The sequence below is a fragment of the Somniosus microcephalus genome, chromosome 1 (genome assembly GCF_052327205.1).
Source record: "Somniosus microcephalus isolate GS21.2 chromosome 1, FLI_Smic_1.0, whole genome shotgun sequence".
NCBI lineage: Eukaryota > Metazoa > Chordata > Chondrichthyes > Squaliformes > Somniosidae > Somniosus > Somniosus microcephalus.
In genome coordinates this window covers 261762427-261790423 of record NC_140987.1, presented here as the reverse complement: position 1 = coordinate 261790423, position 27997 = coordinate 261762427, and the positions used below count along the sequence as shown (strand labels likewise).

Below are 27997 nucleotides of genomic sequence, written 5' to 3'. Positions count from 1 at the left end.
TTGGGTGGAATCCACAATACTACTTATGCTTTTGAATGTTGTGGAAACAGAGTGGGACTAATTGGATAGCTCTTTCAAAGAGCCAGTACAGGCACAATGGGCCAAATGGCCTCCTTTTGTGCTGTATCATTCTGAAATAAATTAACTTTTAATATTTACTAAGAAGCTGCTGGAGTTATTAGATGGTCATCAGGATTTTAATGAGGTCATCCCAACAAAAAGGCACAAATCAATTGTCACCACTTGATTTTTTAATAACAATTAAAACATGAATGCCATACGTTAGTCTTATACCACTTCATAAAGCAGTGACAAATAATTCATACAAAAACTATTCACATTACAACTACATTCAAATCTGTTTTATTCAGTAAAAAGTTGAATGTACAATTGACATCTCGGAATATATAGTCTTCTGAAGCAAAATTTTCACGGTTTAAGCGCTTAATGGCAGAGTCTGGAACACAACACAAAGTTGACAATTAAATAAAGCACGTTTGCATTTCAGTGTCTGCTTATGTACATGGCAAGGTCAGTGTCACTTAACAGCAGTCTCAGATTTAAACCAACAGGGACAAAGCTGATACATTCTACATGACTAGTCATCACATATATGCCCCTGGAACATACAATAGACATTAAGGCTCAGTTTTAACACCTACAAAGCCCATAGAGAGGCAGAATCACTGGGACCGGTTCAGTGTGGGACTGTTTCAGCAACTGAAGCTAAATCAGTGGAATTTTGCATCACGCAGTAGGGTCCCTGAATAAATCCTGTAGACCCAACTACAATTAGTGTTGACGTATCTCTTCGCATGCTTTGTACTTGCAATCGATAAAAGTATACAAATGGCTCAATGAAAGGAAAGATATGAAAATCATGAGATCATGCTTTAGCGACACTTCATTTTCAGTTAAGCCAGTTTCAGCTGTGCCACGCACTGCTTTGTAACTATGCAGAAGTGATTCAATTGCAACCACTTCCATTATATATATATATTTTTTTTTTTATTTTTTTTTAATTCACAGCTGAAACATCATGGAAAAAACCAGCATTACATTAGGCTGCAAGTAGAGTTCTCATTTCAGCACTGATCAGGCTAACAAAAATTCATAAAACAAAACAAAAATGAGTTGTAATAAAAAAAATTCCATACAAATAACAGTCAATGGTAAACAGCAAAGCTCAAATGACAACACAAACTATTAAAATTGGTGGATCACAACTAGACGGTTTTTGAAAACATAGGACTTCCTCAGGATTCACCCGATTCATACCAATGGATGAGTGGGGTGGGATCATATGTACACAACATTATGCTTGAGCTGTGCAATGGTTATGGTGAGTGACCCTTCAAACCAATTAAATGATGTCATAAGGGTAAATGTCAATAAAATGAGGGAAGGGAAGTGGCTCACACCAGTAGTGGAATGAACGTCAGATTATTTTCCTAAACTTTCCCATTTCAATCCAAGTATTCTATGAATGCCCGACAGTAGAATTACTTGTGAAACAAGAATCAATGAATTTAAACGATTTACAAAAGGTGCATCAACGGCAATATTATAAGCTGAAGTTTGTCTGGCCACAAGTTGAACCAGATTGTCTGAGCTTAAAGTGCATCATTCACCGCAATGCAGTTTCAAAAAAATTCATTATTGCTTACACTATGGATTTGACTGCCCAGCAGTGATTTATGAGTAAACCAACCATTTTGAAAAAAAAACATCAAGTCTAGGTGTTGCTCAGAATGCAAACAATTTCAAAAATCACATTTCATGAAATATACATTATGCCATTTCTAAATGGCCACAAAAAAACCCCACAAGTTCAGCACAAGGTTCAGGGCACAAAAATCTCTCAGTCCCATCCCTATTCACCCAAGCATACAAATAGCATTTTCAACAGATCCAGTTCACCACTGCAATTGGTTATAAGTTGTGACAATGAGCTCTGTAAATCCAGCACTTTTGAATACAAACATCAATACTTAGCTAGGGGAAGGTAGAAACTCAACTGCATGCATCAACAGCTTTTTGCAAAATCATTGAATTTCCACATGAATACCAAACTAGTTTTTATTAATGAAGACTGGATCAAGATAGTAATACCGGCAAAAAAACCATCAACAGATCCAGCTCGACAGTTTTTGAATGAGTTGCTGCAGTCGTAATTGTAACCCCATACATGTCCTCCCCCCATTAAACATTATTCAGTTGTGCTGAAGGACATTTTAATATTGACAAGTTGTTGAACTTCACATCCTTATTCCAAACACTCAAGGTTATAACTTGACTAACATGAAGATGCCCAAATCTCATTTTGTCTTGAAATGAATTATCATCCGCTTAGCAGAGAAATATTACACAGCCAAGAGTAGCTTTGATTTAAAAAAAAAATTTTTTTTTTTTTTATAAAGGCTATGTAGCTGTTCAAAAGGCAACCAAAAAGAAACAGAACTAAAAGCTAATACACATGCAGTGATTAATACTAAAGTTGTTCCAGAAGATTGCAGATGATAAAACTAGCAAACTTAAGCCTACTTTTGGTCATTGCTATATGAGGCCAAAAAAATTGCCTGTTTGTCACTCTCCCTATTGAAGTATTCTTTTTAAATCATTTGCATTAGAGGAATAACAGTTACCCATCAGATGTTTTTATTCCTTTTGCAAGTAGCACTGCACTGTTCGATTACCAAACACAATATCCAAACCTAATGTTTAAAGAAACAGTATTTCTTGTATCTGGTTTTAAAAACGAGTAGCGAGGTTAAAATATATTTATAAAAAAAGTTTCTAACCCACCTTTTTGCACAGAGGGATAGAAAAACATGTTTTTTTTTGGCCTCATTCATTTTCTGCAATTTTTTATTTCTGCTGCAAGTGTCACGCAAATAAATTAACTCAGAATACTAGGACACACAAGTAAAAACTATTGAAGGTAGAACTATTTAAAAGTCTTTGTACAAACATCATACATAATACTTTTCTTCATCTATACAGTCAGGACTTGGTGTTCATACATCAATGATTTCTTCAGCTGTGCCACCACAGCGCAGTCTGTAGCGACCTGTCCGCCAGCTTATAGTGGGATCCCAGAGGGCAGACAAGAATATGTATATGGTCATGGATTCTCTGATGAACCAAGCTACTGCATAATCAAGTTTTGAGAAACACAGAGGTCCACCCTGGATTGGAAGCGAGGGGAGGAAAAGCAAATTATTAATGTTGAATTCATGCCATTGGTTACTGCTACAATATTGTTAATTAATTATAGTAACAGGCCTGCATTTCAAAAATAACACTACTGGAAAGCAGCGGCAAAGTTAAAAGGTTTGCTGCTGCTTAATTTGAAAAATAAAACCACCCAAGAGGTCTCATAGCTTCTTTGGCTGTGATTCTGTTCGTGAAGGCAGGTTGGCGTCGGCGGGTTCCGGACCTGCTGCCGGCCCTCCGACACAATTTTGGTTTAATTGGGCTAATTAAGCCCATCGTGTGGGTTACCTGCCCTCAGCACAAGGTGCAGGTGTGTTCATCTGATAGCCAACATAACAAACACACAGAAACCTAACAATGAATTCTCTCAGAACACCCAAGTGAGTGCAATCTACATATCAATGTTAAGTTTCTCATCTTTTATTATGTTGAAATTATTTAATCTTGAATGAACATTTGACATCGTTGCCATTTGTGTGCTGACAATTTGAGGTGGCACAGTGAAGGGTGAGGGAACCTTTTATGTCCAGCAATGCAGGGGACAGTGGATATAGAGTTAACACCACATACTTGCAGCCTAAACACAGAATGCATCTCCCAAATTGTTCAATCACCAATCTCTGACATTTGAAACTGACCAGATTTGAGTGCAGCTTTCAGATTGCAGTTACAGCTGTGAAGTTTCCAGCTGGTTGGTGTTCACGACACACTTACCCGACGTGTTCTCCGAACGTCGTGAAACCCGACCCAAAACTTGGAAAATTGAGGCAAAATAGCTCTAAACAAGCAATTAAGTGCGGGTTAGGTTGATTGGCCATGATAAAAATTGGCCCTTAGTGTTGGGGGGATTAAATACATGGGGTTATGGGGATAGGGCTTGGGTGGGATGGCTGTCGGTGTAGGGACCGGGTGCTAGGGTTTGGATGATCAGCCATGATCTCGTTGAATGGCGGAGCAGGCTCGAAGGGCCTGCTCCTATCTTCTATGTTTCTATGTTTAATCCCTTACCCGCCGCTTGGTGTTAGGTCGGTTTTTAAATCGCAGACCCGACACTTTGGAAAGTGGCGTGTAGGCGGGTTCGCAACCCGCCGTCAATCATTTTGCATGGGGACTAACAGAAATACTGGCCTTCTGCAAAGTTCCCCTAGCTACATGATCACTCCAGGCTACCTGGAGAGAGTGACTGAGTGTGAGTGAGAGTACAGCTTTATCATAGCTGCACCATGTCTCAGAGCTTCACAATCAATAGCTTCTTTTGAGATGCTGTTATAATTCTGCTGCATACCAGCCACTTAGAGTATGTACTTAGAGTTCTGATGAAAGGTCATTGACCTGAAACATTAACTCTGTTTCTCTCTCCACAGATGCTGCCTTACCCGCTGAGTATTTCCAGCATTTTCTGTTTTTACTTAAAGAGTGCATATATTATCATGGGTACTTTGTTAAACCAGGTCAGAGTAATCCATTTTTGAGAATCAGAGAGGTGCACCGCAAATACCCACCACCCCCCCTGCCCCGCCCCGCAGTTGGTGCAACTCATTAAAATCAAATAGGCGGGCTGTCAGTACTTCTCATGCTGTGATTGGCAACTCGCCTGATGGGCAGCATTAATTATGTCTCGATGTGATTTGGACTTTCAATGGGAATGAACATCAGACGGTTTCTACAACGGGGCGGCTGATCCGCAGCGCCAGTTTTACACCCGGGCGGCATGTTGAAAACCACCCCTTTATGTAACAAAGCCATTTTCTCCCCGAAAAGTTTTATCACAAGGTCTGCAAGGAAATTTTCTAATTTGACCGGTTTATCTGTTTTATATCTGAACTGGCTCCAGACTAAGACATTTGAACTGACTCAAAAATGTAATTACCTGTATACTGCTTCTATGCAAAATACATCAATAAAACCATTTGATGGACTATTACAGCAAGTGTCTAGCATGGCTCATGTCATCCACCTTCCAACTAGAGATCATAGTAGAATTCCTACAGGCTATCTGGTATCAAAGGTTCACCCAGAGCATGTTATCCCAGATGACTTTGCACACAATTGTCACCTTATTGGTTTGTAGGGAGCAGGAGTTCAACGTTATTGCATTGGGCATTGAGGAAAAGCTATCTGAAGTGAGCTCCAAATGTAAGCAGCATTTTCCCCAAATTGCCACCAGCAACAGGAACTCGCTGTTTGGTGATACAAAAACTGCGCAATGCAAAGGAAATTCAAAAATCAGAAAATGAAAGTGTTATCACAGCATTCAAAGGTAAATGAGCAGTCATACTCACGATCTCTGTATTTACTGTTCCCCTATGAAGGACGTGCGGGCCAGAACAGTGAATGACTGACTATTTGAATGTGGAAGCTGTCATAGGCAAATCTGACCCAAGGTGTTGCTAAACCATAATCAGCAGCACTCACCCTGGATACTTTTCCCTCCCCTCCAATCCAAGGATGTGAAGATCTGCAGCATAATGGTAGCTTAGAATGGGGCAATTGCTGACTGGTAACTTATCAAAAGCATTTGGCTATTTTGTGACCAGTTTTCTGAAGGCTGTGTGTTAAATACAGGAAATGTTGTGCGATTCATGAAAGTGACTTTATGCTAGCCGTGGTGTGGTAGGTCGCAGGTTTGCAACGATGATTTTCCACAAGGAAGATTACTGATCTCAACTATGTTACTGATGGATGCTACCGTTGGTACCAAGTGTTTTGAGATCATTTATCTGTCTACCCTGGGGTTGGTTTTGCATTTCGTAACAGCCAGTTTCAAAGGCAACGACGGTAGCAGCATGAAAACAAATTTCTGATAGTACGGGGGCACAGGGTTCCCATTATAAAAGCAAATATATAGTTAAACATTGATTCAACAGAAACAAAAAACCTGAAACTATTGTTCTACATTCATCATGCTTGAAATACTACACTAGGTTTTCCATGACTGATTTATCATTATGAGTCAGCCAACTGCACATACCTGGACTCCTCTGAGTTGGATGTAATCAGATATAAACCATGCCAAGCAGTGACACATAAAAAATACCATAATGTCCCATTTGAAGACATGGTGAGCAGCCCATCCAATGATCAAACTTGCAACAAAGCACTCGGAGATCGGTTCACATATAATTGTAGCAGGCAGCATGTTGATACGCAATTTGGACCACCTTATTGAGGGGAAAAAAAAAAGAAATTAGATATACTTTCAAAAAAATGAATTGTGTCATCTGTGTGTTATTCTACTTAAAGTGGTACTCAGTGGGTAGCACTCACCTGAGTCGGAAGTTTGTGGGTTCAAGTCCCACTTCAGAGACCCAAGCACAAAATCTATGCTAGCACTCCCAGTGCAGTACTGACAGAATGCTGCACTGTTGGAGGTGCGGCCTTTCAGGTGAGACATTAAACCGAGGCCCTCTCTGCTCTCTCAAGTGGACATAAAAGATCCCTTGGCACTATTCTGAAGAGGAGCAGAGGAGTTCTCCCTGGTGTACCAGCCAATATATATCCCTCAACCAACATCACTAAAAAGCAGACGATCTGGTCATTATCACATTGTTGTTTATGGGACTTTGCTGTGCACAAGTTGGCTGCCACGTTTCCTACATTACAACAGTGACTACACTTCAGCAGTACTTGACTGCAAAGCGCTTTGGGACATTGAGTTTGTGAAAGGTGTGATATAAATGCAAGTCTATCTTTTCCGATCTACAAACTTCAACTGATGTTGCCCTGCATCAACTGAAAGCTTTTGTAGCAATACATAAATCTCCCTGATCTCTCTCATCTCAAAAGAGAACGAAGCACTCAGATTCATGAAATACCACTGCAACACCTTTCATATACTCTTAATAGCCCAGCCAAGAATAGTTGGGCTCAGGCACAGACTAACTGAATTCAAATGACATTTAAAATTACAATTTGAACCCATGCCCATTATTCTACTGCTACTTCCACCAGTCCCAACACTATTTGGTCTACAAATTCCCTGACTACTTTCCTAATGCATTAAAAAACCACCAAAACTGCTCAGGGGCAGTTCATGAAAGTACATAGAAAATAGTAAAATAAGCTAGAGTTTTGATGTTTTGCAAGAGCCTTGAAAAGAAGTGGATTTATGCGTGCAATACTGCAAGATCATTTTGGGCAATTCAAATTTTAAACAGATTGTCAAGGGACAGAATAACTAATTTCTGGATAAATCCCCAAAAATAGGTCTGCCAAAAAAATGACTTTTAGACAACCAGCACAACCCCATTGCCTCCATCACAAAGACTGCCTACTTCCATCTCCACAACATTGTCCCTCTAAGTACTTGCCTCAGCCCATCTACCACCAAAATCCATGCCTTTGTTTCCTCCAGACACGATCAGCTGACTCCACTGCTCCTCCTTCCCCATGCTCACCCAATCCTCTCTCCAAGCTCATCTTGTACACAAGACCCACCTGCTGCTGCATTGATCCCATTCCCACTAAACAACTGATCACCCAGCTTCCTTTTCTGGGCCTATGCTGACCAACATTGTAAATGTTTCCCTCTCAGATGTTATTCCCCCTCCCTTTATCCCCTTCCTCAAAACTCACCTTCAACCCTCTCCCCTTGCAAACTATTGCCCCATCTCTAACTTCTCTTTCCTCTCCAAATTTCTTGGACCATGTTGACTCTCAAATCAATACCCATCTACAACTCTCCAATCAGGTTTCCACCCCTGCGACAGCATCAAAATGGCCCTAACCAAAGTCACAAATGACATTCTCTGTGGTGCATGATCTCTCCTCTACATTGAGAATCTCTCCACCTCTGATACCGTCGACCACACCAACCACCCTCAAAGCTCAGTGAAATTGCTCTCACTTGGTTCCACTCTTATCTATCCAATCGTAGCCAGTGCATTTCCAGCAATGGCTACTCTTCCCACCCCCAGTAACGTTAGCTGCAGTGTCCACCAAGGATCTATCCTTAGACCGCTCCACTTCCTCATCTACATGCTGCCCCTTCGTGACATCATCCGCGGACATGGAGTCTGCTTCCACAAGTATGCCGACAACACCCAGCTCTACTCCTCCACCACCTCTCAACCCCGCCACTGCATCTGGATTGCCAGATTGCTTTTGAGATATTCAGGTGTGGATGAACTGCAATTTCCTTCAGTCAAACATTGGGAAGACTGAACCAATCATCTTTGTTCGCAATCCAGGTGTCCTATTTGAACTCTAACATCGCCCATCTCTGCCTCAGACTATCTGCTGCTGAAACCCTCATCCGTTCCTTTCCTGCCAGAATTGACTATTCCGATGCTGCAATGACCAGCCTCCCATCCTCCACCCTCCATAAACCAGTTTATCTAAAATTCTGCTGTCTATACCCTAACCCTCATCCCTACATTGGCTCCCAGTACCTCAAAACCTCCAATTTAAAATTCTCTTCCTCCAGTTCAAATGCTTTCAAAGCCTTCATGTCTTGGTTGCATCCTCCAGTCCTACCACCCTCCAAGAATTCTACATTCCCCCAACTCTGGCCTCCTGTGCCTCCCTCCCTCCATCCACTGTTGGCAGACATGCCTTCAGTCATCTAGGCCCCAAGCTCTGGAATTCCCTCCCTAAACCTCTCCACTTCTCTCTCTCTTCCCCCTTAAGAACCTCCTTAAAACCTACTTTGACCAAGCTTTTTAGTCACCCCCTTCTAATATCTCCTTCAGCTCTGTTAATTTTTGCCTGATTAGACTTCCATGAAGTAATTTGGGATTTTTTCTATGTTAAAGGTGCTATATAAATGCAAGTTGTTGTAGTAACTGTACAAAGGTTGGAGAGCGGTACAGAGGGAGAAAGAGTTTTAAATTTTTCAACAGCAATTAAGATACAGGATGACCTAGACTATCACACTGACCAGCTTAATTGCCTCACCTGATCATTCGTGACTGGAACAAAGAAATGGAATAGCTGCCAGAATTCTGCATTGCTACTTGACTTGCCATTGCAAATTTCCATCCCCTAAAAATGAAATCAACACAATTAACCAAGTTCAGATCACACCTTCAAAAAAAGTTTTTAAACTTTTGAACAAAGTAATATTGGCTACATTATATCCTGCTCAGCTACTGATGATTATCTGCAAACTTGCCATTGCAACACAATACATCATATGCCAAAGGTTTCCACTGTTAACATGGTATAAAAAAAACAGATTAAAAAAAAAATTGAAAACTCCTTTTGGATTTCAGATGAGTTGTAAATTGCTCAAAGGTCACTCATTCTAAATAAATCAAACCTGTTAACTGGGTACGGTCTTGCAAGGTACTCCTTAGAAAGGATATATTGGTCTTGGAAGGAATGCAGCACAGATTCACCAGAATGTTACAAGGGTTAGATTATGAGGAGATGTTACACAAACTAGGCTTGTATTCCCTGGAATAAAGAAGATTAAGGGGTGATTTGTTGATTGAGGTGTTTAGGATCTTGAAAGGAATTGATTGGGGGGGGGGGGGGGGGGGGAAGAAAGAGAGAGAGAGAGAGAGAGAGAGAGAGAGAGACAGACAGACATTTTCCTCTGAAGGGGGAGTTTAGGACAAGGGGACAGACCCTTAAATTCAGGAGACGTTAGGGTGGTAGAAGTGCACAACTCTCTCCCACAAATAGCAGTAGATACTAGTTCAATTAATAATTTTAAATCGGATGATTTTGCTAGCCAAGGGCATTAAGGTATATGGAGCCAAGGCAGGTGGATGGAGTTCGGATACAGGTCAGCCACTGAATGGTAGAACAGGCCATACTCCTGCTCCTTGACATTCATTTGATTAGTCATATTTCTATTTTCCCCCCACCTTTTTGTAACTTACTATCTTCCAGAGAGAAGGCCACGCATTGCCTCAACAAACAAGCCCAAGGAAATCACACGCGGGCTACTGCAAATGCAAACTACTACAAGTACACCAATAGGACAAAGAGGCAGTGCTTTCCTCTAGAGAAGAACCTTGCGTTTGCTTGATAGACCACCATGGTTGAAACTGGGATGCACCAGATGGAGAAATGCACGGGCGACCCTGTGCCCTACCATACCACACCACTGCTCGATCCTTCATGCCATTAGTGCTACCAAAAAAAGTTCTTTAAAACAATTTCAGTACAGAAGAGTGTGTCAGGGACAGAATAGTTAAAGACCAGAAATATTTGATTAACTGTTAGTTTGATAGTTTTTCAATAACAAGTTTCTGTACTTATGGATTGCCAAATACTAACCTGTCTGCTATCGCCTTGGACATAAAATAATCTTCAGCAATATACTGAGCGAAAGCAATAAGCCCTCCAGCTTGATCCAATACATCTTTTCTCATCAGACAAGACATTCCTGTTACACATTTGAAGCCAGTTACATTGGCAGATATATATGTTCTTGGATGTGATGTGCCAAAATACACCTATAATGTAATGAGATTGCACAAGTTTAGAAATATACTGTTCCACTACAAATTCACAATCAAGGTCCCAAAACTGGGTTATATTTTATACAAGTCTACAATGATAAAAGACAGTACAAATGTCTTCTATACATTCAAAAATTATAGATACATGAATTAAACTACTAAAAAGCAGACATCAGGTCAAATAAAACACCACAAGTTGCACTCAGCTGATGTTAGCCAAAGTCTCAGAGAATATCTATCTGCTTTAACATAATGTTATCAGCATTCAGTGATGACAATTACACCAATCAGGAATCGATACAGATTCCTTGAACCAGTTAACAGCAAAGTACATAATAGGAAACTTGTCAGTTCAATTTAGGGAATCAATATCATCTGTTGGGTAATAATCCAGAACGAACAGATGCAGTTCCCCACCGTGCCAATGCTGAGGTCACATTACTGCCAACAAACCAAGACCCACTATCCATTCTGATATATCAGGTCTCTCCTCATTGGTTTAAATGTAATAACTAAAAATCTCAATCTGGTAAATTTGAGGGGGGAGATAGACAAGGGAAAATACTTTATCAAAAGCATCTCCCTGTGCTTCAGTCATTTGCACAAAATATTTTAAATATTTTGTTAAATCAAATTAGTTTGAAAAGTTGCTGCTTCTAGTTTACTAATTAAGAATGTTCTATAACAATTTGCACCTGTGGTAATTTAATAACTTTGCATTTATAAAGGAGAACTGGCACACTTTGAAAGACCTTTATAGCACACTCAACACAAATTGATAAGTTTCACAAAAGTCCATACTAATATTACTGATTTAAATTGTAAATGCAAAGTTCTATGAAAAATTGGAAGATATTGGCATGCTTCAGATTTGTGCAAACTAGACAGCAGTCATACTGTTTGTGTTTACATATAAATGCAAAAAACTATCCATTCGAATTGTCACAATGTACTAAAGACTTCCTTTAAAAAGAGTCAACTAGGTTTTACTAGGGTCTAGTAAACATACTCCACATTAGGCTATGCAGAATATCTCAAAACATAACTTGGATTTTTGAAGAAACTACAGATTTATTTTTTTTTAATAAATAAAAAGGATTATAAATTTGGTCACATATACTGTTTTTCCTCAGTACTCCATTTATGCTGGAACCCTGCAATTGTGAGCATTAAAAATGTATCCTTTTTGGTTATTATAAAACAGTTTCACCATCAGGAAGACAATATACAAGGCATGGTGATGGTGGCCTGACTCATCCTCCCACTTTTTTTTTTAGTCTCCATAGGATGGATTTGCAGGAAAGATGGGCACAGATTGGAGAATTGACAACACATTCAAGAGCTTTGGAGGAGGGGGAGGTTGGAGATGGGGCGGTAGTTTGCAAGGGGAGCAAACCTGCACCCGAGGAGAGGGAAGCATTTACAATGTTAGTTAGTGTAGTGGCCAGAAAGGGAAGTTGGGTGGGAATGAGATCAATGGAGCAGGAGGTGGGACTCGTGTACAAAATGAGCTTGTACACAAGTCCCAAATGTGTATTAGGGAAGATAGGAGAGAAACCAGAGAAAGATGTGAGTTCAGAAAGAGATTTTGCTTGAAGGAGGTGGGGGGGGGGGGGGGGGGGGGGGAAGGAAGCAGCAGAGGCAGCTGATCGGATGTATCAATCTTAGTGACAAAGAACTTAATGAGCTCCTTGCCTTTGTTGTTGGAGGTGAGGGTGGGAGAGAGTTTAATAGCTGGTGAGGAAGCCACGGTTACCTTTGCTCTTCAGGATGATCCTGAAGTAGTGGGTTGGTTTTGGCAGAGGAGAGAGGGGCTGAATAGCGCTCAACATGGTCCAGCCAGGTCTGGAGATGGATGGCTAGAGCGATCACATGCCATATATGCTCAAGTCTGCGCCCCTTGAACATGAGGAAAATGGGGGACATACCAGGGGAGTCGACTGGAATTGGAGAGTAAAGGTTTTGCTAGGGACAAGGGCATCAAAGGTGGTGGTGAGGGAGAGCAAATTGACAGCTGCAAAAGTAACATGGCAAATGAAAGGGCATACAATGCTAGGCAGTTGGGAGTTTGAAGGTACAGTTGTAAATAATAATAATAATCAACTTTGTCATTGTTAGTGCACAAGTGCAGTACAACGAAATGTAGGCTTGCGGCTCCAGAGAGTGTACATTTAGATTAAGACATTTAAACATTCAGCATACATTTGGCTTGTAATACATTAACATAAACATAACCATAATAAAGTGCATTGGCAGATGTGCAGGCTTTAGAGTTTATTTGTGGAGTTCAGTAGGATGACAGCCCTGGGAAAGAAGCTGTTCCTAAATCTGGTCGTACGGGTGCGAATGCATCTGTAGCGTCTCCCAGATGGCAGGAGGGCGAACAGACTGTGGCTGGGGTGGGTAGGGTCTTTGATGATGGTCCGTGACCTCCGTAAACAGCGTTTCTGGTATATGTGCTCTATGGTCGGTAGCCGGGTGCCGGTAATGCGTTGGGCAGTTTTGACTACCCGCTGCAGGGCTTTCCGGTCATAGTAGCTACAGCTGCCATACCATACTGTGATACAGTTCGTCAGGATGCTCTTTATTGTGCAGCGGTAAAAGTTAGAGGGGATCAGGGGTGACAGGTTACATCCCTTCAGCCTCCTTAGGAAATATAGGCGCTGCTGGGCCTTCTTCACCAAAGGAGGTATTGAGGGACCAGGAGAGGTCTTCCGTGATGTGGACTCCGAGGAACTTAAAGCTGTCCACCCTTTCCACCACAGCCCCATGGATGTGGATGGGGGTGTGACTTCTGCCTTTAGACTTCCTGAAGTCCACAATGATTTCTTTGGTTTTCTTGATGTTAAGGGCCAGGTTGTTATCGGCGCACCACTTCACGAGATGCTGGACCTCCTCCCTGTAGGCTGACTCATCGTTGTTGGTGATCTGGCCTACTACCGTGGTATCATCCGCAAACTTGATGATGGTGTTGGAACCATGAACAGCCACACAGTCGTGGGTGAAGAGGGAGTAGAGGAGGGGGCTCAGCACACATCCTTGTGGGGTCCCCGTGTTCAGGGTCGGGGGGGGGGAAAAGAGGTGTGGTTACCTAATATGACAGACTGGGGTCTGTTTGTTAGGAAGTCCAGGGTCCAGTTGCAGAGGGAAGTGTTCAGGCCAAGAGTGTGGAGTTTGGTGGCCAGCTTGTTGGGGACGATAGTGTTGAATGCTGAGCTGTAGTCTATGAACAGCATTCTGATGTAGGTCTCTTTACCATCTAAGTGATTCAGTGCAGAGTGTAGAGCAGTTGCGATTGCATCCTCCGTTGATCTGTTTGCACGATAGGCAAACTGGTGTTGGTCAAGAGAGGCGGGAACACTGGCTTTGATGTGAGCCAGGAACCAAATGTCTTTGCAATAGTGTGTCGTTCATCTCCCACCCACCCCCAACAAGCAAGTGGTCGGAGATAGAGCTTTGATATCAAGAAAATGGATTCAACTGGTTAATTCCCAACGTCACTTATAAATGTACAAGTTTATCTATTGCCACATAATACTTTGGATTTGTGCAGTTGGATGACTTAAAAGCCTATGTTAAACAGCCATCAGGGCATTGGATCTACTCCAGTACATTCCAAAATACTAAGGAAACATAGTCTGTACCTTCAATGATCACTTTTTGATTTTTGTTTAATATAAACGAGGCAAAAAACACATTGCATTTTAGTGCATAACTACTTCCACTCTTACCTGTTCTAAAGTAGCAGCAAACCCCTGTCTGTCAGCAACATATGGTAATCCATGTACCAGGCCCACTTTCTCAGTCATCATGTTGGCCATGTCGGTCAGTGTGTCTGGCTTCACTGAACATTAGGAAGTAAGGTAGAAGTTTAAAAACTGATCACAAACTCAGAATCTATTGATCATCCACCATCCACTGAATTATTTCAAGTTTTTCAACTCTCTAAAAATGACATTTTTTTTTGAACAAAAAGTAATTTCTTTAAGAAATTAGGGCTGTTATATCCAAAATGCCCAAACGTTCAACAAAGATGGGCTTCTCCCAACAATAGTTTGGCAACAAATCGGATTAGTAAATGCAGACAAAGTCTGACTAGAAACCACGCGCATATATACCAACTGCACAATTATCAGTGTTATGTGCATTCTCGACTAAGTGGATAAAATTTCAAAAAACCCACTTTGTGACTTAGAAGCATAGAAAAATAGGAGCAGGAGTAGGCTATTCGGCCCTTCGAGCCTGCTCTGCCATTCAATATCATGGCTGATCCTCTAGCTCAATACCATATTCCTGCTCTCTCCCCATACCCCTTGATGCCTTGTGTCTAGAAATCTACCTATCTCCTTCTTAAATATATTCAGTGACTTGGCCTTCACAGCCTTCTGTGGTAGAGAACTCCACAGGTTCACTACCCTCTGAGTGAAGAAATTTCTCATCTCAGTCCTAAATGTCCAACCCTGTAACCCCTCGTTCTAGACACCCCCCAGCCAGGGGAAATATCCTCCCTGCATCCAGTCTGTCTAGCTCAGAATTTTATACGTTTCAATGAGATCCCCTCTCATTCTTCTAAATTCTAGTGAATACAAGCCTAGTCGACCCAATCTCTCCTCATACGACAGTCCTGCCATCCCAGGAATCAGCCTGGTGAACCTTTGCTGCACTCCCTCTATGGCAAGTATATCCTTTCTTAGGTAAGGAGACCAAAACTGCACACAGTACTCCAGGTGTGGTCTCACCAAGGCCCTGTATAACTCTAGTAAGACATCCTTGCTCCTGTACTCAAATCCTCTTGCAATGAAGGCCAACATACCATTTGCCTTTCTAACTGCTTGCTGCACCTGCATGTTAGCTTTCAGTGACTGGTGTACAAGGACAACCAGGTCCCTTTCTACATCAGCATTTCCCAATCTATCACTATTTAAATAATACTCTGCCTTTCTGTTTTTCCTACCGAAGTGGATAACTTCACATTTATCCACGTGATACTGCATCTGCCATGTATTTGCCCACTCACTCAACTTGTCTAAATCGCCTTGAAGCCTCTTTGCATCCTCCTCACAACTCACAATCCCACTAGTTTCATGTCGTCAGCAAACTTGGAAATATTATATTTGGTTCCCTCATCCAAATCTTTGATATCTATTGTGAATAGCTGGGGCCGAAGCATGGATCCCTGCAGTACCCAACTAGTCACCGAATGCCACCCCAAAAAAAACCATTTATTGCTACGGTTTCCTGTCTGTTAACCAATTTTCAATCCATGCCAGTATATTACCCCCAATCCCTTGTGCTTTAATTTTGCACACTAACCTCTTATGTGGGACTTTATCAACGGCCTTCTGAAAATCCAAATACACCACATCCACTGGTTCTCCCTATTCTACTAGTTACATCCTCAAAAAAACTCCAGTAGGTTTGTCAAACATGATTTCCCTTTCATAAATCCATGTTGACTTTGTCTAATCCCGTTGATATTTTCCAAGTGTCTTGTTATCACATCCTTTATAATAGACTCTAGCATTTTCCCTACTACTGATGTTAGGCTAACTGGTCTGTAGTTCCCGGTTTTCTCTCTTCCTCCTTTTTTTAAATACAAGGAAACTTTGAGCTATCTGGAAGCTGAATGTCCGGCAACTTTGATCTAACAGCAGAAATCAGCCGCCGTTTTGGTTAGGTTTTTTTTTCTCAGCATTCTTTTCACAGGCAGGCTCTGGAAAGCGTCTGTCGCTTAGCAACAGCTTCAGAGACGCTTCCAAGCTACTGGGCCGAGTGTTTACAAGCTGTTGCTGAGCAACAGTGTTTGTGGTCAGACATGGCAGGCTCTAGAAAGCGTCTCTGTATCTTAGCAACAACTTCAGAGACGCTTCCAAGCCACGGGCCGAGTGTTTACAAGCTGTTGCTGAGCAAGTGTTTGTGGTCAGATACTGCGATGAAAAGCTCCTATCTGATAACATTGACGCTGGTCTATCCGGAGCTTTTAAAAAAATGGCAGTAGCTCGGTCCCATGGGTGCCGGATAGCACAAAGTTTCCTGTAGTGGGGTTACATTTGTCACCCTCCAATCTGCAGGAACTGTTCCATAATCTATAGAATTTTGGAAGATGACAACCAATGCATCCACTATTTCCATGGCTACCTCTTTTAGTACTCTGGGATGCAGATTATCAGGCCCTGGGGATTTATCGGTTTTCAGTCCCATTAATTTCTCCAGCAATCTTTTGTTACTAATACTAATCTCCTTTAATTCCTCCTTCTCATTAGACTGTTGGTTCCCTAGCATTTCTGGGAAGTTATTCGTGTCCTCTTCCATGAAGACAGAACTAAAGTATTTGTTTAATTGCTCAGCCATTTCCTTGTTCCCCGTTATAAATTCTGCTGTTTCTGATTGTAAGGGACCTACATTTGTCTTCACTAATCTTTTTCTTTTTACGTGCTTGTAGAAGCTTTTACAATCCGCTTTTATGTTCCTTGCAAGTTTACTCTCACTCTATTTTTCCCCTCTTAAATCAATCTCTTGGTCCTTTTTTGCTGAATTCTAAACTGCTCCCAATCCTCAGGCTTGCTATTGTTCCTGGCAACTTTACAGGACTCCTCTTTGGATCTAATACTATCCTTAATTTCTTTTGTTAGCCATGGTTGGGCTGCTTTTCCTTTTGTGTTTTTGCACCAGAAAGGAATGTATAACTGTTGCAATTCATGCATTTGTTCCTTAAATGTTAGCCATTGTCTATCCACCGTCATGCTCCTTAATGAAGCTCCCCAATCGATCATAGCGAACTCACTCTTCATACCATCGTAGTTTCCTTTGTTTAGATTTAGGACCCTAGTTTCATATTGGACTTCTTCACTTACCATTTTAATGAAGAATTCTATTATGTTATGGTCACTCTTCCCTAAAGGACCCCACACAAGATTATTAATTAACCCCTTCTCACTGCACAATACCCAATCTAGGATAGCCTGTTCCCTAGTTGGCTCAACGTACTGGTCTAAAAAAACTCGTACACACTCCAGGAATTCATCCTCCACAGCATTATTGCTAATTTGGTTTGGCCAGTCTATATGTAGATTAAAGTCACCCATGATTACTGTAGTACCCTTGTTACATGCATCTCTAATTTCCTGTTTGATGCCATCCCCTACATTACCACTACTGTTTGGAGGCCTATAGACAACTCCCACCAATGTTTTCTGCCCCATGGTACTTCTTAGCTCCACCCAGACTGATTCTACATCTTGATCTTTCTCACTATTGCTCTGATTTCATCCTTTACTAACAAGGCCACCCCACCTCCTTTTCACCTGTGCTTCCTAAATATCAAATATCCTTGGATATTCAGCTCCCAGCCTTGGTCACCCTGCAGCCATGTCTCCGTAATCGCAATTATATCGTATCCGTTTACATCTACTTGTGCTGTTAATTAGTCTACCTTATTATGAATGCTTTGTGCATTCAGATACAGTGCCTTTAGATTTGTCTTAACATTTTTAGACATCTTACCATTTTTTTGTACTATGGCCCTATTTGTCTTATTACCATTTTTTCTTACCCGGACCCTATTTGTTAGTGCACTCCTTTGTTTGTACACTGTCCCTTCCTGACACAATCTGGTTATCCTTACCCCAATCACTTTCCTGCATTGCTTCCTTGTCTTTTCTCTTTAGCATTCTAGATTTCTCTCCACCGAGACCCCCCCTCCCACTTATTTAGTTTAAAGCCCCATCTACCTCCCTAGTTATTCGATTCGCTTGAACTCTGGTTCCAGCATGGTTCAGGTGTAGTCTGTCCAATGGAACAGCTCTCTCTTTCCCCAGTACTGGTGCCAGTGCCCCACAAATCAAAACCCATTTCTCCCACACCAATCTTTGAGCCACGCATTCATCTGCCTAATGAAACATTAGACAACGGCACTTAAATATGTATTCATAAAGTAGTAAAAGCAATAAACTAGGATAATTTCACAGCCAACAGAGTATGCTGCTTACCTCGAATTCCACTGTCACAGATCCATACAAGTTCATATTTGGCTACATCATAACCTGGCATCAAATTATTTATCTTGGGATTAATGCCAACCTTTTTGCCACCTGGAGGTTACAAGCATTTTCCATTGGTATTACTTTACAAACAATTTACAATACACACACATTTTACTATGAATAACAATTTTGACAATTTGACCGGACTCACGTCTTCTACTGGCTTTCTCTACGTAGGTTAGCCCAGCTAAGAAATCCAGGAAAAAAATAGCTGAAAGAGCATAAATCTAACTGAAAACATTTAAAGTGGAGTGTGACTGCATATTTCGTTTTAATATTACAAATGATCTGAAGATTACTTTGGAAAATAAAAAGAACCAGAGGGTATGGATTAAGCCCTTGCCCTAAGAATGTAGCAACAGCTGCATGGTCAAGGGTAAATACAAGCATATCAACACCCATACCATCTTACTCTTTAAAAAAAAAATTGTGCGCAATTTTTATAGTTAAATTGGTAAGTATGTAGAAGAATTACATAGAATTTACAACCCACTGTCGGGGTTTATGCTCCACGAGCTTCTTCCCACTATTTACTTCATCTCACCCCAACATATTCTTCTATTCCTTTCTCCCTCATGCACATATCTAGCTTCCCCTAAAATGTATCTATGCTATTCGCCTCAACTACTCCTTGTGGTAGCGAGTTCCACATTCTAACCAGTCTCTGAATAAAGAAGTTTCTCCTGAATTCCTTCTTGGATCTATTAGTGACTAGCTTGTATTTATGGCCCCTAGTTTTGGACTCTTTCTCTTTTCTTCCTCCCTCCCCCCCCCCCCGCTACAAGTGGAATGATCAAGATGCACTGATATTCATTTAAAAAATGCACCAATGAAGATCAAGTGTTCCCTAGTACAAAACAATTTTAATATCAGAAATCAAATAAAGAATTGGCCCTTAAATATCAGGGGTTAAAAGAGCAGACATTAACTCTGGTCTAAAGTGAGAACCAATGACTGCATTCGAGTGGTTTTTAAAAGATTCTCCACATTTACAGCAGAAGATATGCTGGGACGCAGCCAAGTTGAATAGAATCAGAGACACAGAAAGGCACAGATCCAACTTCTAAAATCTAGTTGTTTGAGAGAGAAACGGCCCATTAAAAATAGTCTTCTCCTCCTCCCTCCCCCATGACTTGCTCTGCCTCCCTTGGCATTGTCTGTGCTTGGCTCATTCCCACCGCAACAGGGCTGAGACAGAGAACGTCAACATGTGGGAGAATCACAAGCATTAGCTCACATTACACTACTGTGAGACAAGGCATTAGTCCTCCAATATGCAGTGCCACTTCAATCTATCTATAATATTAAATTGTACAGTACCTCAAGAGGCCAGTGTTTTATCAGGGCTGGGAGAATTCCTTTTACAATTCATTGGAGCAGCTACATCTTATAAATAGGTTCAATGGCTGTTTTATAGTATTTACAGCACAGAAACAGGCCATTCAGCCCAACAGGTCCATGCTGGTGTTTATGCTTTACACGAGCCTCCTCCCACCCTACTGCATCTACCCCCATCAACATATGCTTTTATTCCTTTCTCCCTCATGTTTTAACTCTCCTTCTCAGCTTTAGTCCAAGAGCTGCCACTTATATCAAACAATTTATACAAGCAAATGTACACAAACAGTTCTAGATCAGAAGGAGAAACACTGCTTGCTGACACTAGATTTTATTTCTTATCGTCACAGAACAAAAGAAACATAGGAACAGGAGTAGGCCATTTAACCCCTTGAGCCTATTCTACCATTCTATGAAATCATGACTGATCTGTAACAACTCCATTTACCCACCTTTGATCCATATCCTTCGATACCCTTGTGAATCTGTGCTGTACCCCCAAGGCCAATATATCCTTCCCGAGGTGCAGTACCCCAAACTAAATGATGTATTCCAGATGGGGTCTGACCACGGCTCTGTATAACTGAAACATAACTTCCTCTCCTTTGTATTCCAGCCCCCTTGAGATAACGACCAATATTCCATTAGCCTTTTTAATTACTTTTTGTATCTGTGCATTAGCTTTTAGTGATTTGTGCACATGGACACCCAAATCCCATTGCTCCTCCATAGTTCTAAGTCTCTAGCCATTAATAAAAGAGTCTGATTTGTCTTTCTTGCATCCAAAGTGGTTGACCTCACTTCCCCACACTGAACCCCATCTGCCTAGTTTATGTCCCTTTGTAATTTCCTGCTCTCATCAACACAACTCACTGTGCCTCCTAACTTAAGTGTCATCTGCAAACTTGGATATACCACTATCTAGCCCTTTATCCAAGTTATTAATATATATGGCGAAATGCTCAGGCACTAGCACAGATCCCTGGGCAACACCACTTGTCACAACCTGACAATCAGATAATGTTCTTCATCCCAACGCTCGTCTCCTACCTCCCAACCAATTACAACCCACGTCACAAGGTTCCTTCCAACTCCACGTGTTTTAACTTTTGCTAATAATCTCTCTGCGGAATCTTATCAAATGCCTTCTGAATATCCATATAAAACAATATCAATAAACAATCCTCTATCCATCATTTTAGTCATGGTGTGGAGATGCCGGTGTTGGACTGGGGTGGACAAATGTAAGAAATCACAACACCAGGTTATAGTCCAACAGCTTTATTTGAAATCATAAGCTTTCGGAGCGCTGCTCCTTCGTCGGGTGAAGTGGAGAGATGCATAAAAACACAGCTTATATAGTCAGAGAATAATGTCAGATGTTTACAGGTAATCTTTCTAACTGCCATTTATCACACCTCGGCAGAGATAATCACAGCAATCAAAAGGTGTAAATGGTGTCCAAACAGGTCAGTCAGGAAAACATTACATCAAAGAACAATGAGGTGGGGTCACAAGGGGTCAAATGTTGCAGATGCTGGGGTCTGTATGAAAAACAAAAGACAAAAAACATTTTTTTGCTGGAAATCACAGCAGGTCCGGCCGCATCTGTGTGGAGAGAACAAGCCAACGACGACTCGAGTCTGGATGACCCTACGTCAGGTGGGGTTACATGTAGTGTGACATGAACCCAAGATCCCGGTTGAGGCCACCCTCATGGGTGCGGAACTTGGCTATCAGTTTCTGCTCGACGATTTTGCGTTGTCGTGTGTCTCGAAGGCCGCCTTGGAGAATGCTTACCCGAAGATCGGAGGCTGAATGTCCTTGACTGCTGAAGTGTTCCCGACTGGGAGGGAACACTCCTGCCTGGCGATTGTTGCGCGGTGTCCGTTCATCCGTTGTCGCAGTGTCTGCATGGTCTCGCCGATGTACCATGCTCCGGGGCATCCTTTCCTGCAACGTATGAGGTAGACAACGTTGGCCGAGTCACATGAGTATGTACCATGTACCTGGTGGGTGGTGTCCTCACGTGTGATGATGGTATCGGTGTTGATGATCTGGCATGTCTTAGAGGTTGCTGTGGCAGGGTTGTGTGGCGTCGTGGTCGCTGTTCTCCTGAAAGCTGGGTAATTTGCTGCGAACGATGGTCTGTTTGAGGTTAGGCAGCTGTTTGAAGGAGAGTAGTGGAGGCGTGGGGATGGCCTTAGCGAGGTGTTCGTCGTCATCGATGACATGTTGAAGGCTGCGAAGAACATGGCATAGTTTCTCCGCTCCGGGGAAGTACTGGACGACGAAGGGTACTCTGTTGGTTGTGTCCCGTGTTTGTCTTCTGAGGAGGTCTATGCGATTTTTTGCTGTGGCCCGTCGGAACTGTCGATCGACGAGTCGAGCGTCATATCCCGTTCTTACGAGGGCGTCTTTCAGCGTCTGTAGGTGTTCATCGTGTTCCTCCTCGTCTGAGCAGATCCTGTGTATTCGCAGGGCTTGTGCATAGGGGATGGCTTCTTTAACGTGGTTAGGGTGGAAGCTGGAGAAGTGGAGCAGCCTGAGGTTGTCCGTGGGCTTGCAGTAGAGTGAAGTGCTGAGGTGTCCGTCTTTGATGGAGATTCGTGTGTCCAAGAATGAAACCGATTCTGAGTAGTCCATGGTGAGTTTGATGGTGGGATGGAACTTGTTGATGTTATCGTGTAGTCTTTTCAGTGATTCTTCGCCGTGGGTCCATAGGAAGAAAATGTCGATGTATCTGGTGTATAGCATTGGTTGGAGGTCCTGTGCAGCGAAGAAGTCTTGCTCAAACTTGTGCATGAAGATGTTGGCATATTGGGGTGCGAATTTGGTCCCCATGGCTGTTCCGTGTGTTTGGGTAAAGAACTGGTTGTCGAAGGTGAAGACATTGTGGTCAAGGATGAAGCGGATGAGTTGTAGGATGGTGTCTGGAGATTGGCTGTTGGTGTTGAGTACTGAGGCTGTCGCAGCGATGCCGTCATCGTGGGGGATACTGGTGTAGAGTGCCGAGACGTCCATCGTGGCGAGGAGTGTTCCTGGTTCAACTGGTCCGTGGGTGCTGAGTGGGTACAGACCCCAGCATCTGCAACATTTGACCCCTTGTGACCCCACCTCATTGTTCTTTGATGTAATGTTTTCCTGGCTGACCTGTTTGGACACCATTTACACCTTTGATTGCTGTGATTATCTCTCTGCCGAGGTGTGATAAATGGCAGTTAGAAAGATTACCTGTAAAAATCTGACATTCTCTGACTATATAAGCTGTGTTTTTATGCATCTCTCCACTTCACCTGACGAAGGAGCAGCACTCCGAAAGCTTGTGATTTCAAATAAAGCTGTTGGACTATAACCTGGTGTTGTGTGATTTCTTACATTCATCATTTTAGTGACCTCTGCAAAAATTCAACTAGATTAATCAGACATGACCTGTTCTTCACAAATCCATGCTGACTCTGAGCAACTCCAACTCTGTCCCTGATGATAGATTCCAGTAACTGCTCCACAACTGATGTTAAACTGGCAGATCTATAGTTACCTGGTTTCTGCCTCCCTTCTTAAATAATGGTGTGATATTTGCAATTTTCCAATTCAAAAAGGCACAATTTACAAGTCTAAAAGGGATTTTCAAAGTGGGAACTCAACTAGAGTGGAAGATGCAGAGAAAGCACAGGTAGAAAGAGTAATGACACGACTAGACAGAGACCGGACAAAGTATGGAGAGAAGACAATAGAGTGGAAAGGCAAGATACACAGTCTAACAGTGGAAACACACTGATTTCTGAAAGATGGAAAAATTAATAGATTTCCAACATATGAGACATAATTGGGCATATTCTACTGGTCAATCAGCTTTCTGGCATTTCAAAATTGGAGGGAGTTTCTAGATAGTTTTTGCCCCTACACCCACCCATTTTAACTACCTATATTTGCATTGAACAATATCTGGTCTCAGCTCAGCACCGCCCAAAGCAACCTATAATTAATGGCAATTCATTAACATGGAGGTCGAGCCTGCATACTACCATCATGGAGAGTTATAGTGCATAAACATTTTGCATCATCATACCATTCGTCCTCATCAACATACAATTAAACATATTTTATACATTTTGTGCACTAAAAGGATACAAGTGGGATGGCGGGGGGGGGGGGGGGGGGGGGCGGCGCAGGGTGATTTTTCCAGTTGTATTTGAGTACCTTATCCATAAAATATAGACCAGAGCTGGTTTTTGGTGGGTATGTATACAACTATGCAAACAAGGTACAATACTATGCTTTGCCTCCAGCTATCTTGTTATTTGGCACAACATGTCACAATTTCACTGTCCTCCCTGCCCTCACCCACTTTTGCAAAAATGCCCAGTATTGCTTCAGTGATGGGCAGCTGTAGGGGTGCCGAGGACAGTAGCTAAATAAAAATCAGCCATGAGAGGTCACCAATGTAGCATCACAATGCACATCTGACAAGATACATGAATGAAGCAGAGTGAGGCATTTCCTGATGCACAAATTAGATTAGAAGAATAATCCTTAGAACACATGAGAAATAAGAGGCCTGTATAGGTTATGCTTATTACTGTATTAGAAAAAAGTAAAAACTATTTAGATTAGCTCCAGTGAGGATCTACTTTTCCCATCATAAGAAATTACACCTGTAATCAAAATTATTTTAAAAGAAAATCAAAAGTTGTTTGGCATCCCAATCTGGGTCTTTATTTTTGTTTCATTGCTTAACCTTTGCCTGCACCACCCACTGCTGCTCAAGTGCTTTACTTTGGAAGCTTTTTGCTGTGTCATATCAAAGCACTAATGCAGATTGTCAGAGGGGGAAGGAGCAGGTCTGCTTTCTTCTGTCTGTTTCGGTGCCTGATCTTAGCCTAGCAGGCAAGCAGGAAGACAGAGTGGAGGGCAGTGCACTTCCATGCAGAGGACTGGGTGGAAAAAGGAAAATGGACAAAGCTGTCATCGGGTGATGATCACAGCAAAAGAGAGCAATTGCAGAAGTTGGTGCGGTGGGGGGGAGGAGGTTGCCAGACTGCTTGGTGGTTGGGTACGTGACTCAGGCAGAGCTAGAAATACAAGAGTATGTGTTCTTCTTTGGAGGATAAATACTCTCAACATTCATGTATGGATAACTATTTGGTCAGTTTTAAAATTCAGTCAATGCAGCCAGCTTGAAAAGTCAATTTTAATATGTAACCTATCAATTAGGGCCACTTTTGAAAAAGAATCCCTGCAAGAACGAATTACATTTTTGTTTTTAAAGTCTACTGAAAACTGATTGCTGTTTAAACAACGGAAAATAATAGAGACATCAGAGACCCTGCCTTAGGTCAGTGGAAGTGAATTGAATCATCAGTACTTACTACAGTGACAGTGGCAATTTAAGTGTGCATATTAATTTGGTCTCTATCACTGTTCCAAGTCAGGTCCTAGGAGGTCAATAACGGCATTCATCAATTTTGGGAACATTTTTATTTAAAAGAAATCAACAGAAAAACTGTAACCAGATGAACTCAAACATATATTGATTTCAACGTTTAAGCAGCAGCACCAAAACAGAATTAATGTGTTATGCTGCAACAACAACCTTTACATTGGTGAACATTCGCGCAGAATTATTAAACCTGCCTTATTAACCATTATGATTTTTAATGGGGAAGTTCAACTTATTAAATACAAATCCACACAAAAAATAACTTTCAATCTATAATTTTGTAAAGCTTTAGCTAGGTGAGGATTGGGGAAATAATGCCAAACATAATCTACAATCTCACTTAAATGCAGCTAAACACCAATTCCTGTCAATAAAAAAAAACTGTATACATTAAATCTGCTTACCAATAAACAATTTGGCATCCACATTTGGATATTTGCCCAGAAGTTTTTTACAGACATCGACTGCAGGATCATCGTGGTCTTGTACGCAAAGGAATATTTCAAACTGGTAAAGGTGGGGGAAGGGAAGGAAAGAAAAGGTCACAACCATGCAGTGGGGTGCAGAATAAATATGGTACAGCTCTCAAAGCAGCCTTAATACAGACTCAAACTTTTCATCCCTAGAAAAAGTTAGTCAATTGTGGCAATTCAGGTGCAGGACATGGGTTCTCATGTTGTTTCTTTCTCTCCACTACCCACACCCCCATTCCCACATTCCTCACACAGCAAACTCCTGATCTTAAGTCAGGCAAAGGAAAGGTGTTTTCTCAGAGGAACGGGGGGGGGGGGGGGGGGGGGGGGGGTGGAGGAAAGAAAGTCAGAGAGAAGATCGATCCACACCACTCTTGTGAACTTTTAGAAGCAAACTTAACATTGGCAGATGCTGAATGTTCCCTTGGATCATCAAGAACCCAGAGAGAAAAAGAACTTAAAATAAGACATTCAACAAAATGAGTTACTTTTATGGCTTCACAGATTTCTCCAGTCCCATAACTTCCAGCCTTGAAAGTTTACATGAAATCTTTCACAGAGGTTTTGTTATAATGCACAAAGAAAAGCAGAGGGCTAATTAGCCCACAGTGCAAGATGGTCCTAGAATATCCTAGTGATCAATTAGAACATTTTGATAAACCAGAATTGCACTGCAAGCATTTGATGCCCTTGTGCAAGCATGATTATCAAGCATTAAAGTCATATGCAGACAGCTGGTGCCTGCAACACCCACGGTTGGTACAGAAATGGGCCAGATTCAGAATAAAGATTTACATACCAAGCAATCATTTAAAGGCTATACTTCAGATTCAGATTACAACAAAAAATTGCTCAAGTTTTATTTCTATGGTTAAGCACATCTTTCAAACCTCGATTCAATTACAGCCTTGAAATCCCGGATATATTTTGATGTATAAATAAATGAGAGCACATTATAATTGGAGTCTCAATCGCCACCTGTACATTCAAATCTTATACAGGGTCCCTTCCTCTATTACGCCTATTCTTGACGCACTTGAATTTAAAAATAGTTGTTAGTAGCATCTACTGTTTTGAGTCCTGTCTAGGTTCTGGAATTTAAGTAACAGTATAGAGTGAGCCAGTAGCAATAACTTTAAAAAAAAATCCAGCATCAGCACCTTACTAGACATACACCTAGGACATCTTTAAGTTGCCAATGTTTGGGGAGGGTGGGGGGGAAAGCGTAAATCAGACACAATTCGACACTGAGCCACAGAGACATTAGACAAGTGACCAAAAGCTTTGTCAAAGAGGTAGGTTTTAAGGATACTTGAGGAGAGAGAAGTAGAGGGGTTTAGGGAGGTAATATCCAGAGTTTAGGCTCTGGCAGCTGAAGGCACAGCCAAATACATATAAAGCTACTAACCAGCTTGTGTTCTAAGTTTCAGAGTAAGTTTAAAAGCAAAGGAGTGAGCTATCAGTTACCTCACTCACGTGGTCATTCTTCATGTGTAAGTGAGTGTTGCCAGCCTACTTGACCACCATGGCAAAGTATGATTTTTCTCTCACCCAACATCCACATGCAGAATTTCTAGGAACCCTGGCTGATTTTCCCCTCCCTAGCTCAGGGATGATGCCAGCCAACTATAGCACCCCCTCTTACTACCTCAACGGAGATCAAATAGCTTAGGAGCCGAACCTAGGACATTCCGGTTCAAATGCTCAATTAAATGCTATCAATTGAGCCATGTGGGGTGTTCAATTACAACATTAACACAAAATCAGCTAAAAAGACAAGGAAATTCAGACCCACTCCCATCCCAAAATTTATAAATTTCATTCCTTTAACCCTCTTTTTAAAAAGCATTTCTCATTTACTCTGTGCAAGTCTACCAAAAATTCTACAAAACATCCCTTCAAATTATAGTGACTTGTTACTCAATCAACAGCGAGTCGAGCAAATTGCAGCTGAAAGCTGTGACAATACAGGGTAAAGCCTGGGTATGGATAAGAAATTGGCAGTCGGGTAGAAAGCAACAGGTACTAATTAGAGGAGTGGGGGAGGGAAGATGTGTAATTATTGAGTGAGGT

The 27997-nt window shown here is 41.7% G+C and overlaps 1 protein-coding gene across 2 annotated transcripts in view; it reads right to left on the bottom strand.

The window, feature by feature from the left end:
• Positions 1-229: 229 nt before the first annotated feature.
• Positions 230-27997, bottom strand: part of ugcg (UDP-glucose ceramide glucosyltransferase) — a 54990-nt gene continuing 27222 nt past the window's right edge. Inside the window, exons 3-9 of one of the 2 annotated variants that reach the window (XM_085993036.1) lie at positions 25856-25958; positions 18617-18718; positions 14360-14472; positions 10444-10622; positions 9112-9198; positions 6188-6377; positions 230-3188 (exon numbers count right to left, since the gene is read on the bottom strand). In XM_085993036.1, the coding sequence (XP_085849162.1) occupies positions 3018-3188; positions 6188-6377; positions 9112-9198; positions 10444-10622; positions 14360-14472; positions 18617-18718; positions 25856-25958 (945 nt within the window). In that variant the 3' untranslated portion in view covers positions 230-3017. The remainder of the gene's footprint in view (positions 3189-6187; positions 6378-9111; positions 9199-10443; positions 10623-14359; positions 14473-18616; positions 18719-25855; positions 25959-27997) is intronic. The other variant, XM_085993044.1, reaches the window with a different exon arrangement.